General features: G+C 51.7%; 1 protein-coding gene across 7 annotated transcripts in view; it reads right to left on the bottom strand.

Moving 5' to 3' along the window:
• Positions 1 to 13931, bottom strand: part of TNS3 (tensin 3) — a 220581-nt gene that overhangs the window by 116634 nt on the left and 90016 nt on the right. For 5 of the 7 annotated variants that reach the window (XM_061165571.1, XM_061165570.1, XM_061165564.1 and 2 more), the window contains 2 exons: positions 3421 to 3473; positions 1306 to 1477 (listed from right to left, as the gene is read on the bottom strand). In XM_061165571.1, the coding sequence (XP_061021554.1) occupies positions 1306 to 1455 (150 nt within the window). In that variant the 5' untranslated portion in view covers positions 1456 to 1477; positions 3421 to 3473. Of the gene's footprint in view, positions 1 to 1305; positions 1478 to 3420; positions 3474 to 12302; positions 12472 to 13931 lie in introns of those variants that run through there. The other 2 variants (XM_061165567.1, XM_061165566.1) reach the window with 2 other exon arrangements.

Below are 13931 nucleotides of genomic sequence, written 5' to 3'. Positions count from 1 at the left end.
GAGCAGCGAGCAGGGGAGGAGGGAAGAGGCACCCCATTCCCTGGGCTGGGTGTCAGGAGGAGGAGACCATTCCTGCAGCTGTGATCAAGGACCGGGCGGGACCCCGGATCTCATGGGCTGGACCCCACCTTCCCTGCCTGTCACCAGGCCATGCTGAGGACAGTGGGAAAGCCACTGGCTGGGCAGGGGCTGCTGGAAGCCACTGGGCAGTCACCTCCCTCTATCTGCCTCCAGGGCCACCCGCCCAGCCGTTTAGACATCTGAAGAGACTGATAAGGATGACAATAACTGCCTTGTCAGTTTAGGGTAAAGATTAGCTGCCTTATGGAGATAAAGAGGGCTTCTACCAGCAGGTCTGGAGAAGGGAGGAGGAGCTGTCATCTAACTCAAATTGTGGAAGACAGAGCCACAGAGCCACCTGCCGGATCGGGGCCTCGGGAACAAGAAAGGGTAGATGGAGAAAGAGGACTTTCAGGCAGACTGGTCCTCTTCATCCTCCTCAACTGGCCGGTTAGCTCAGTTGATTAGAGTGAAGTGCTAATAACGCCAAGGTCATGGGTTCGATCCGTGTATGGGCCAGAAACAGTAGACTTCCCTGGTAGCTCAGCTGGTAAAGAAGCCACCTGCAATGCGGGAGACCCCGGTTTGATCCCTGGGTTGGGAAGATCCCCTGGAGGAGGGCATGGCAACCCACTCCAGTATTCTTGCCTAGAGAATGCCCAGGGACAGAGGAACCTGGTGGCTACAGTCCATGGGGTCGCAAAGAATCAGACACGACTGAGTGACTAAGCAGCGCACAGCACCTTCCTCAGACCTGTGCTCCATTCAACAACCTCACGTCTGTTTGAAAGGGAGCTGGGGTGGAAGATAGCTCTGGATGCCCACCCTCCAGTCCCGGATTCACTTCAGAGGCAGGGGTGCTAACCCCAGCAGCAGGGAAGGAAGCTGGCGGTCCTCGGGGTGCACATGGGCCACGACCTGGGGTGGCTGCGCTTCCACGAGGAGCCCAGACGCTCCACTGCACAGCGGGCTATGTGGCAGGACAGCCTCCCTGTGGCGGGCCCCCTCCCCGCGCCATCGTCTGTGAAGCCAGCTGCAGAGGAACCGGCCTGTACTCCCACCCGCAGGCTCCTCAGTCCCCACACATGGGCACCTGCGCTCATCAAGTTTTAGCAAACTCAGCGCCCCCCAGTCCCCCACCCCTGCCGGCGTCCCCTGGCCATCCTCAGGCTCAAGGTCCCCCCACCTCACGGTCCCCACCCTCCGGGCCCCTCACCTCCCTCATGCTCAGTGTCCCCCACTCACCAAGTAGTTGTCCCCATGCTTGGAGCGTAGCATGCGCGTCACCTCCTGCAGGCTGTGCAGGTAAGACTCCTCGGAGCAGCCCGCGGGGAAGGACACGGCGATGATGCGCTCGGTGATGTAGGTGAGATCCAGCTCGCGGCCGTCCTCCATGGCGGGGCTCAGCCCTGCAGGCCTGGGAGACACACGGGCGGCTGTCAGGAAAGGGGCCAAGCGCCAGGAGGGACATGCACTCACTGTTCACATCTGGACCTGATGACAGGCTTCTGGGAATTTACTGATTCTCATCACAGGAGGGCACAAAGCTAAACTTCCTTAACGGTTATGACCGGGGTACTACTAGCTACAAGCGGGGAACACACTGAGGCTCCTGCTAGGGGGCAGGCCTGATAGAAAGCCAGCAGAGAGAGGGCCTCCATGGGCGGGCATGAGTTCAGAGAGCCCAGATCTTGGAAGGAGAGGCATTCCTTACTCTGAGTGTCAAGTCAGGTGTAGGCAGCAGGGAGGAAGCCCATGAGACAGATGGATAGCAGAGCAAGAGGCCAAGGCTAGGCCTAGTCACAAGTGTCACATCAACAAGTGCCTAGTCACATCTGCAGGCCCCATCCTGGGGGAGATGTGGAGGCCCGCTGCCCAGGGAGGAGGCTGGCCTGTCCTGCAGAGAGGAGGAGCTGGGAGGGAATTCCAGCAGCTGGGAAGCAAGGGCTGGCGTCTGTATGAGAAGAGCTGTGTGCTGGCTCTGCTGAGACTGCACCTGGGTTAACCTGCAGGGCAGGCATCAGGTATCAGGAGGATGGGGTCTGGAAGAGGATAAAAACTCCATGCAATGAAGCCAGCAGAGGGGAGGACTTAGTGAGGGCCACTGGGTGGGGAGAGCCTGCAGCCTGGTGAGCCCAGGATAATGCTTCCAGCACGCAGCATCCAGGCTCTGCTTCCTCATCACTAGGACCGTGCAATGGGGACCACAGGCCCCAGAGCCCCTCCCAGGAAGAGCCTTCTAGGGCTGCAGGTGCTGTCAGGAATAGAAAGTGAAAAATCCAGGTGAGAGGTGATGGGGTCAACCTCAAAGACTGGTGAATCCATGGAGCGGTGCAGGACAGTCACGGGAGTGTGGTTTTAATCTATCAAATCCCCCACCACCAGCTTTAGGGGCTCGTAGCTATTGTTTGTGTACTACTCCTATTACATGAGTCTCTCTCCTAATTCTGAAAAAAATTCAAAAGTATACTAAATAGTTTAAACAAACTTCTAAGTATTCATCATCCAGTTTCAAAATGGACACACAGCCAAGCTTTTTCCATCCATACTCCCTGCTACCCCCTTCCCCACTGTGATTGCCCTGAAAAAAACCCAAGATATACGTCATTTCTAAAAGTAATTTTGCATTTATTTCTAAAAGACAAAGATATGTTTAGAAATATCTACAATGCCATTATGATGCCCAAAATAAATAATATCTTCAAATATCCAGTATCATAAATGTATTTTTTTAAATTGGTTTATTCAAATACCAACAATCACCAAGATATTTTTCTCTACCTTATGCACCAGATATGAATGCAAAATAATTCTGTTTACTTTAAAAAAATCAAATCACATCTTTTGACACGGGAACTTCCCTGGAGGCTCAGACAGTAAAGAATCTGCCTGTAATGCAGGATACTCAGGTTCGCTCCCTGGGTCAGGAAGATCCCCTAAAGAAGGGAACGGCAACCCACTCCAGTATTCTTGCTGAAGAATTGCATGGCCTGATAGGCTACAGTCCATGGATTCGCAAAGAGTTGAACAAGACTGAGCAACACTGACCTATTAAAAAATAATGAGCTTTTCACGTGCTGAAGTCAATTCTAGAACTCTCCCCAATGCTACATTTCACAATCAAATCACAGCAACATAATTACTGATTGGACGTTTCCACAACCAAGGTTTCTAATGCTGGGACATTACATTCCAGAAAGAGACACATACATGATACTTATCAGCTTTGAGCATTTATATTTAAAATTGAAAAAGACATTAAGATTACTACAGAATAAAGTAACACCGTGCCTGGGCTTCCTCTGCGAGAGCTGACCCAAGGCCAAAAGCACAGAAGTGGCTTCAGTGATGGACACTCACCTGAATGGTTTGTCACAGCACAGAGAAGCAGGTGTTGATGATGCCCCTGGAGCCTGCAAAGGACAAGACAAGGATCATTCTCAAATCTCCTGTGCTGCCAGCCCACACATTGCAAACCCCACTGGGAAGGAAGGATGGCAGTTGATTCACATGATCATCAACGCTGTCAGACCCTTCACTATTGGTTCATCTTATCACCTGGGAGGGTCGCCAGCTTATCAGGACATCTCAGCCCTAAGACCTCAGATCCCAAGTGACACAATTCCACTAATCAACAGCAGGGCGGGTTCCCATGACCCCTGGTCAGGGCAAGGTAAGCAGTCCTTGGTCATGGCCTATCTGTCCCAGTATACAGGAAGCCCTCAATCAATGTTGGCCACTATTACATCATTATTGTTATATCTGCTCAAAAGAACCAGTTACTGATTTTGAGAGAATTTTCAATTTTTACCACTCTATTTTTGAAAAGCTTATCTGACAGGGAAAAAAACTTCAGGTTATAATTACTTTACAGTCTACACAACCCCTGTGTGGGTGTGTGAGTGGGTGTGTTAAACTCCAAGGCGTGTGTGCGAACTAAAGTCACTTCAGTCGTGTCCACTTCTTTGTGATCCTGTGGACTGTAGCCCACCAGGCTCCTCTATAGCCACTATTTCAGATGAATCCAGTAACTTTGTGAGAGAAATTACCTCCCCATTTCAGAAGGGGGGAAACCAAGCCGCAGAGAGGTGTAAGGTCTCATGGAAAACGGCAGAGTGGGAGGAGAATCCAGATGTCCCTGTCTCGGCTCCCCCGAACACCTTCCTCTCAGGAGGCTCTTCTCTCCTGCCTTCTGTGAGCTCCTCCCTGCCTGCTGCGTCTCATGGACACCGCTCTGTGGACCAGCCCAGGACACACTCTGAGTAGGTGACACAGGGGTGACCATGCAGCAGGCTAGAGCTGGCCAAGGTGGACAGAACCCTGGCACCCCCTTCTGCTCCTGCCCACCCTGGCCCTGGGGAACCCTTCTCAAACAGGACCTGACATTCCCCCTCACCTGGGATCCCACCTGGGCACCTGGCTCACAGTGGCTCCCCCAGTGTGAAGCGAAGGGATGAACAGTGAATACCAAGTTTATTTCAGGGATCAATGAGAGAGATGACCTCCTGAAATTACACAGCGTGTGGCCAAGCCAACCCCAAACTGCAGAGGTCGCGACCTGGGCCCCAGACAAAAGCAGGACCTGGAAGGCACTCTCCTCCATGCTCAGATGTGAGAGTGGGCTCTGGGTGTCCACACACAGTGGCTGGTCTTTCCTGGCCAGGACACATGCCTCTAGTTCATCTCCTCCTCTCGCAGAGGTGTCTGGGGACCAACTGAGATGGTCCCCATGGGTGCCAGGTACCAGAACTTGCCCTCCACTGTTCCAGTGTCCCCAGCCTCCGAGACCACCTCCTAGTGGGCGACAGGCCTCACACCCCATGTCTGTACTGTTTTGGGCTCCACACCGGTCCTGCCCATCTTCCCACCATCCCAGACTTCTGATGGCTCAGGCCATATGGATTCCAAACAATGAGATTTGGGAGGGGAGGTCCATTAGAAACCAAAGATTAAAATCTAAAATATATTTTTTTTAAAGTATTGCTAAAATGTAAATGAAATGTAAACTAATTCATCATTTTAGAAAACATCTTGTCCATAAATACAAAAAGCCCTTAAAAGGTTTGAAACACGTGACAGCAATGTGAGGAATGACTCAGGAAATTACTGGGAAAGTCCGTAAGTCTCTAGGGACCAGGCTGCTCACTGCATTATGATGTGTGTAACAGGGAAAAACACACAGCCTAAAAGCTCAACCCTGCGACTTAGTTACATTAGATAAATCCTGGGGGCCTGGAGAGACGCCTACACACACACACCTGGAAACGTCTATCAGTGTGCAGGCTGCCTGGGCAGCAGCGTGTTTCTGGAATGTCCCACTATATCTTTTTTCTTATTTTTCCTTCGACGTGCACTTTTTTCCTTTTCTATCTGAGAACACAGTTTACTTCTGTAACTGGAGAAAGCGCCAACACCAGGGTCAGCTCAGATGAGGTGCCAGCTCCTGGTGTGGCATTCAGGTCTTCCCGCCAGTGATAGAACTCAGACAGTCCCGGAGGGAAGACAGTGAGGGAGCCACTGAGGGTGGACACTGAATATCTTGGAACGGAACATTCTCGGCCTACCTAGAGTTACTGCATGATAGCTGCAGGGGCCTGAAAGTGACCCCAGCCTCACCACGGCCAGGCCACAGGCCCTGAACACTGTGCACAGGGCCATCCAGCCTGGCCTTCACCCCAAGGACTTCATCTCCCTTAGGACTCAGCTACGAGTCTTGGCAGATCATCAAGGTTCCAGAGGAGCTGGTTTTAAGCTAACCTGACTCCAAACATCCTCATATCTGAGAACCACTGTCCCCAGTCGAAGGCACACAGCACTGTCTACTGTTCCTTCAGTTCATGCACTTTCCATTTTGCTTTATACTGTGAATGTGTATAAGGAAGGCACACAATATCTCTGCAATGTGGGACATGTACATAATTTATAAATAAATGAACAGTAGTGCAGTCACACTCCATTACAATTAAACATATGTAGGTCCCAGCCCTGGAGGTGAGTATGTAAACCTGTCTGGAGACCACCGCTCCCAATCAACCAGCACAAGGGACTGATTATGTCTTCTGATATTTGCAAACGTCTCTGCATTTTCACTAGGAAGTTGCAAACTCTGGTAAGCAGGTTGTGCAAACCTATGTGACAAAGCAAAGCAGGAGAGCAGACAACACCACCCTGAAGGGAGGGGACGCCATGGGGGTCCTGCAGCCCAGCCCCGCCTGCTGATGTCTGAGCACTGACACGACCAGGCCCAGCTGCCCGCCCCCAGCCGACCCCGCCTCACTGCTTAGCCTGTGAGGGTCATTCCTGAACACTGTGGGGAATTCCCTCATCATTCCTGACACAAGGACGCTGAGTTTCAAGGGGGCTACAAAGCCTTCTCCAAAAGCCGCCATCATTCCACACTCTCCTGTGGTGTGGCTTCAAGGTCCAAGAGAACCGACTTAGTTTCGCCCTGTAATTCCCCAAATCAGCACATGAGCAAGAGATACCTCCTGTTCCAGAAGCCACCAAGCTGAGCAGCTTCTGGGCCTCAAGCCCCAGGAGGGCAGGGAGGGTGGGTCTGGAGGGGCAGCACCCACACTCCCTGCAGCAGCCTCAAAGCCTCACGGCTCCACAGAGGGTCCGAGCCAGCCCTCACCCACAGCAAGTCCTGAACATGACAGATGTGTTAGACGATAAACGCACAGCTAGATGGTACAATAGAGAGATGATAAACAGGTTGGAGAGCTGATAGATAAACAGAGGATAGACACACACATAAACACATGAAAAATAAGTAAACAAATACATACCTACATACAAGCAATACAATCAGAAAGCTAGGCCTCAGCCCACCCTCACAGTATTTCAGTTTCACCTGCAGCCTGAGCTGTTAGACCAAGTTAGACTGAAGTAACACACAGCGACGCAAGACAATCTGACACCAACCATAAGTGTAAGTTTGTAAACAGAGAGCGAACTCCTTGAAGGCCGGCCCTCTATGCCTTCCAGCAGCCCCCCATCACCTAAGTGGATGGCAGCAGCTGGAACCCCCACATACTGACTCTACCCCAGCCTGCCGGCAAGGTGCCTGACAACCCTCAGGGGAGGAGCACGCAGGGAGGCAGGTGTAGCCACAGCCTAGCGTGGAGGGGCTGTGGGAGGTGGGCTGAGGGAGGTCACGTGAGGGGATAGGACTGGGGGGCGTGGCCAGTGCCAAGACCCTGCAGTGGGACTGCAAACATCTCGGAGACCAGCGAGGAAACCAGTGCAGCCAGAACAGGTGCAGGAGGGCAAGAGTGAGGAGGGGGATTCTCTAGGAAGAAGAAGGCAGACCCTCTGGCCAGTCCAGAGCCTCCAAGAGGCTGCAGAGAAAGCCCCCTGCCTTCCTGCACTCCTCAGCAGCCAGCTGCGCCTGGGGTGACAGGGCCTGTGTCCACAGACCATGCAGCACCCCCCTGCCCCCCTAGAGAAGACAGCAACATTCCACCAGCACCATCCTGTAAGAGGTGACAGGAGACCAAGGTCAGGAAGCAGACCCGTTCATGGCCAGCCACCTGGTTCTCAGCAGGAAGCCCAGTAAGACATGACTGTCCTCACTTCACAGCTGGGGAAACGGCATTCAGAACTCTTAGGTGTATGGAATCACACAGTTAAGAGGCAGCAGCAACTTCTGACACCAAAACTATGGACTCTTCCCATCCCCCGGCCCTCGATGGTCCGCAGCCCATCCTGCCCAGCCTGTCCTTGGGTCAGATTGAAACCAGTGAAGCCAGAGGAGCTTTTCCTGGGGGAGCAGGTCTAGCCCTAAGCCTAGGAAGACAGAGGAATCATGAGTGAGTCACCACTTCTAAGCCAGGTTCTGAGATCTGATGGGCACGAAATCCTGCAGCAGGGGAGAACCTCATTCTGGGGCTGTGTTTGGAACCAAGCCAATGATGAGCAGGGATGGGACCCGGATACACGGGAGAGAAGCCCCGTGTTGCTCAGGGAGCTCACGCCTCACACCAACTGGAAGCAGCCCGACTTGTCCAAATACCGCACTTGTCAGGAAGGTGACACGTGACATCTCTATGCGTCTTTACTTGGAAGCAAAGAATTTATCTACTCTTGAGGCTAAAAAGCTGAAGCCCTCATCTATCACCACAGTACAGTTCATGCCTTAAGAATGTCTGATTTATTTTAACGCATATATATATATAAATATGGAATCTAGAAAAATGACACTAATGGAACTATTTGCAGGGTGGGAAGAGAGACACAGATGTAGACAACGGACTTATGACACGGCGGGGAAGAGAGGGTGGGACAAATTGGGAGAGTAGCACTGACATACATACATTGTACTTTGCTGAGTCACTCAGTCGTGTCTGACTCTGCAACTCCATGGACTGTAGTCCACCAGGCTCCTCTGTCCATGGGATTCTCCAAGCAAGATTATTGGAGTGGGTTGCCATGCCCTCCTCCAGGGGATCTTCCTGACCCAAGGGTCTAATCCATGTCTCTTATGTCTCCTACATTGGTAGGCGGGTTCTTTACCACTAGCGCCACTTAGGAAGCCCATATATCCACTAACATGTGTAATATAGCTAGCTAGTGGGAAGCTGCTATATAACACAGGGAGCTCAGATCAGTGCTCTCCGATGACCTAAAGGGGTGGGACAGGGGGGAAGGGAGGGAGGCTCCAGACGGAGGGGATATGTGTATACATATGGCTGATTCACAATGTTATACAGCAGAAATTAAAACATTATAAAGCAATTATATTACAATAAAAAAAAAAAGGCTGAGAACTACCTTGCTGAAGTCTCTTGAAGAAGGTTCCTTGCTCATAAGTAATCCTGCATCCTGACCTTGGAGAAGGCTAAGGAAACCTCTCTACTTGTAGACCCCGGGCCCCTAGATGTGTGCTGCAAACTCCTTTTCTCTTGTTATTATGCAAGAAGAGGGCTGCCCGCCTGCCTTCCTGGAGAGCCTTTGGAGGCTGACACCTGCAGGCCACCACCGCCCTCTGTGGACCAGTGCCAGTGTCCCGGGTAAAAGCCACTCGGCCACCTCCCAGTTCCTCCCAGTCTCCCTGTCTCCAGGGCAGTGCAGCACCCGCCTCCACCCCGCCCAGCTTCCTTCACCTGTGTCCCCTTTGGCATGTGCTAATCACAGCTTGCAACTTCTAAAGGTACCAAGAAAAAGAAGGAAGAAGGAAAGAGACGCAGGTGGGATCCGTGGTAAAGGTTAACCTGTGAAAGGTAACCCACAGGCCTGGGCTGCTTCTCCTTAAAGGTGCTGCTTGAGGCCCAGAGCACATCTGCTTGGACCAGTATGTGGTCCTGGGACTCCGATGAAGCCACTGGCCTCCCTGGGCATCAGTCTCTTCTGATAAAATGCCAGCTTTTGGATCTAGCGCTCAGAAGGCCTGGCCCAGCCCTGAAATCCCCAAGTCCATGGTTCCGAGGCAGAGACTAGTGAGCCATCCACCCGATAAAGAATCAAATGACCTGCCTGGGGGCTCTCTTGTTCAACATATTTTTCAAATTATTAAAACTCATTTATTTTCCAAACAGGGTTATTTTTATATTTGAAACAGACAACAGCAGTTTCGCTGTCAGGTGCCCATCTTTCAACTGAGGATAGTAACCAAAACGACATCTGCATGCTGATGCAAACTTTTATTAACAGAGGACAGAGATGGGTGCGCCACTGGCCGAGACCAGCAGAGGCTCAGTCCAGAACACTTGATGACTCTGGCCCAAGCACCTCTGGAAGGGAATTGCTTTGCCCCGATAACTGTGCCTCTCTAAGAAGGAAAGGATGGGGTTCAGACAGGTCAGCCACCATTTGGGAGCAGATGTAGGCCAGCCACATACTTCCAAACAACAGAGGGAGAGAACAGGGTGCCCTGGGGTCCTGGCGGGGACCACTGGGGTGAAAAGGCACCTGGAAGCTCAGTGGGGATGAAGGCCAAAGCACAAGTCCAAAGTGGGAGTGCTGGTGCTCCCTGGGCACACACCCTGCCAGCCCCGTCTGGGCTGGATGAACACAGTTCTCCACAGTGCCCGGTGGCCCCTCTGCTCACAGACATGGGGGGTATCTGGAGGAGACGGGGAGGCAGGATCCTCATCACTGGGCAACATCTCCTAAGAGTCACTCACTCCCCAGGGCAGACAGGGTTCCAGGACCCTGGGCTCCCAGCTGACCTGAGGTTTACTTGGTTCTGTCAAATATCCCTGCAGCATCTCGAATCAAGACTCAAAGCTCTGTTATCTTGACAGGACACCAAGAATCTTATACTTTTTTGAAGAAAAGGTGTAGTCGATGTATCACAAGAAACAAACACCCTGAAGGCCTTACTCTGGATGCAAAAAGTGCCATCAAAGGCTGTGGACGAGGGAGCAGCTGTCACAGCCAGCAACCACGTCCAAACCAAAAGACCCTGCGTCGCCAGTAATGAGTGCCAGTGATAATCTGCCAATGTGAGAGGCAGATCACTGGCTTCCTATAGGCTTCTACAAAAAATGGTGCTTAACAAACCCAACACAGGAGTGACACAGCACAGACGCCACATCCCTGAGGGCCTCAGTGGAGCCGAGGGGACCACTGGAAAGGCTTGCAAGAGGGATCGGATTTGGTCTGCAAGGAGGGGTGGAGACAACGGCAGCTATAGGCTATGCGCTCTGTCACCTTCCAATCCCCAGGGCAAGAAAGTGGAGGAAAAGCAGAGCAAGACCCGCCACACAGGAGTAAGTAGTGGGACCAGGGACAGACCCATGCCCGCACTCCTCGCCGTGGCCATCCTCCGGGCTTCTGCAGGAGTCCCTTCCTGCCCCAGGAAGCTGTGACTACAGGGCCACACAGGGCCAGCCAACTGACACAAAGCCAGGGTTAGCCACACAAGGAGTCCCTGCATTACCAGGCTCCACTCTCTAAGAACAGGTAACAGAACTCCAAATGCTCCCGCTGTGTGGCCTTGAGCAGGCACTTTGCCGTCTCTGCGCCTCATGCTCCTTACCCAGAAAACAGGCTGATAAATACAGCAACCTCTCTGCAAGGTGGCTGTGGGGTTAAAGCAGCAAAGGCCAGTCACACACTCAGAACAGGGCCCAGCAGAGAGTAAATGCATCAACATTTACAGCAACAAATGTGTTTTCTGGGAAACCATGAGATGAAGTGAGGGGAAAACGAGAACAGAAGTGCCTCAATAAGAACCACTCGGCGGACTTCCCTTGTGGTTCAGTGACTAACGCTCTGAGTTCCCAATGCAGGAGGCCTGGGTTCAATCCCTGCTCAGGGAACTAGATTCCACATGCTGCAACTAAGACCTGGCACAGCCAAAAAAAAAAAAAAAATTGAAAAAAAAGAACCACTTGATGGGGAGTGCACACATGTCAGCAGAGGAGGGGAGACCACGGATGCTTCCCTGTGAAGATGCAACAGCACCTGTTTCTGTCACACGCACAAACACACACACACACAAACACACACACACACACACACACACACACACACTGTGGGCCTGGCACAGGGGAGAATCACGCCTATGTTGGGGGGATGACGATGTCCCCGTGCCACACAGTACAGCAGGCAGCAAAGCACGGGGGTCTGCAGGATGAGGGAAGGAATAAGCCCAGCAGTCATTTCAAAGCAACAGAGGGCTGACCTGGCCATTTTAAGAGGCAGGAGGATACTGTTTTACATTTCAGTAATGAATACCTAGTTAGCTTTATTTTCAGGATAATAAAACTAAATGGGGTGTATTTATTTATTATTTAAGTGGCTTAAACAGACTCATCAGCTAAAAGAATAGCATCTGAAGAGGAGCAACTCTCTACACCGTCACAAGTTTGTACCATATGGAATCAATGAAATAGGGGGTGGCTGGCTATTAGGAAGAAATTGTCCATCAAACAGCCAGGTAGTGAAGCATCAATTCAGACAACCCAGTGATGGTGAAGGACAGCCTGTCCCCACAGACCATAAACGGTGGGTTCTGCTCACTGGCTGGGTGGGACTCACACGCTGCACCCGCCCAGGTACAGGCTTCGGTAACACATGTTCTCACCCACGGAACCCCCCAGATCACCCCATGGAAGTATCTAATGAGATTCCCCCCACCCCCCACAAAGTGAGGAACCCGAAGCAGAGGCCTCCCTCCCCAGGCTCACAGCCCCCAACTCTCGCAGTGAAGGGTGGCACTGGGATCCCTGGGCTGCACCCCTGCTTCCCACCTCCCCTCGCCCCCTCCACCTTTTGGGTAAAGAGCAGAGAAAGACCTTTCGCAGCTGCCATACCAGGAACTTGGCAGGGCCCGAGGACACTTCACGGCCCCCAGCTTCCCAGAGTCGCCGGACCTGTGTGCTGCTCCCAGCCATGCTGACCAGCCTGAAACTGGCGCTGTGAAAAGGTCCCGTAAAAAGGAACAAAAGGAACGTTGCATAACCAGAGCCAGATTCACAAGGAAGCACAGGGCCTGTGGCTGTGCACAAATGTCATCACCCAGTTGGGGACCGGGGAGGGGGTTCTCTTAAGGAGACCAACTGAAACAGCTCTGCACGTTCTGTTTGTTTCTCCAGGAAAACAGAGTTAAAATACATCTTAAAACTTTTTGAGAGACTTGCGTGGTGGTCCAGTGGTTAAGACTCCATGCTTCCACTGCAGGGGGCACATGTTTGATCACTGGTTGGGGAACTAAGATCCTGCAAGCCACATAGCGTAACCACAAAAATAAAAAAATAAATGAAAATCTTTTAAAAGGCAACAACTAGCCACATCCAGTTCAAACACGAAGGCCTTCATGTGTTCACTCATTCATTCACCTACTCACTGCCTGGCTGGTAGGGTTCAGGAGTGAAGTGTACCTGCTTTGGAACCTTAATGCCTGGGTGAGACCCCAGCTGTCTGACCTTTGGAAATTACTTCTCCGTGACTCAGTTTTCTCACCTGGAAAGTGGGGGTATTGGGAGGATTAAATAAGGAAACATGCAGAGCTAAGAATGGCATCTAGCAGATAATAAAAGCTAAATAAATCTCAGCTTTGCATTCAATCCTTGTGTTTGGGTGCCAGGGAAGGACTGGCCCATGGAAGTGAAACTTTCCCACAAGCCCACACTAAACGCAGTAACCTGCCAAGACCACAGCTCCATTCAAAGAAATAAGACTTGGGCAAAGAAACTTTCCCAACGTCAGCCAGCCAGCAGGACATTGTTCCCTTCCAGAATGAGAAGACCAGAAACAGATTCATTAGCAGGATTGCCCACCTTGAGAATTTTTTTCTTAACACTCCTACAAGTTAGCAACAATCACCATGGATTACTAGAAAAATACACACCCCTCTGATGTTAGGAAACTAAAAGTGTGTGAAAGTCACTCAGTCATGTCTGATTCTTTGTGACCCGATGAACTAGACAGTTCACGGAGTTCTCCAGGCCAAAATATTGGAGTGGGCAAGCCTTTCCCTTCTCCAGGCGATCTTCCCAACCCAGGGATCGAACCAGGGTCTCCTGCATTGCAGGCGGATTCTTCACCAACTGAGCTAAGGTAACGTCATTCTACCCCCAAGCTCAACTATGAGAAGCAAGGTTTTGTTCACACTAAGATTTATTGTTGTTTGGTTGCTAAGTCATGTCCTGAGACTGTGTCTATGCTTATTTGTCACCAAATACTCAGATTTCTGAGATGCGTAGGCTGGTCTGAACCATGTGGAACTCGGAGGCTGATGAAGGGAGGGAGGGAGGCCCAGGACAGGCAGAGGAAATGGTGCTTTCACAATCAAGCCTGATGTCCCAGAGGGGCTGGTGGGCAGAGGTCTGCAGGGCAGGCAGCGGCCACCCCCAGGAAGCAGAGCGTGGGAGCCAGAGTCAGTACTCAACGCTCCATGTAACTCTCACAGTCCCATTAAAGCA

Source organism: Dama dama, chromosome 18, assembly GCF_033118175.1.
Source record: "Dama dama isolate Ldn47 chromosome 18, ASM3311817v1, whole genome shotgun sequence".
In the NCBI taxonomy this organism is placed as follows: domain Eukaryota; kingdom Metazoa; phylum Chordata; class Mammalia; order Artiodactyla; family Cervidae; genus Dama; species Dama dama.
The sequence above is the reverse complement of the archived record's forward strand: the minus strand, read 5'-3'. Positions and strand labels throughout refer to the sequence as shown.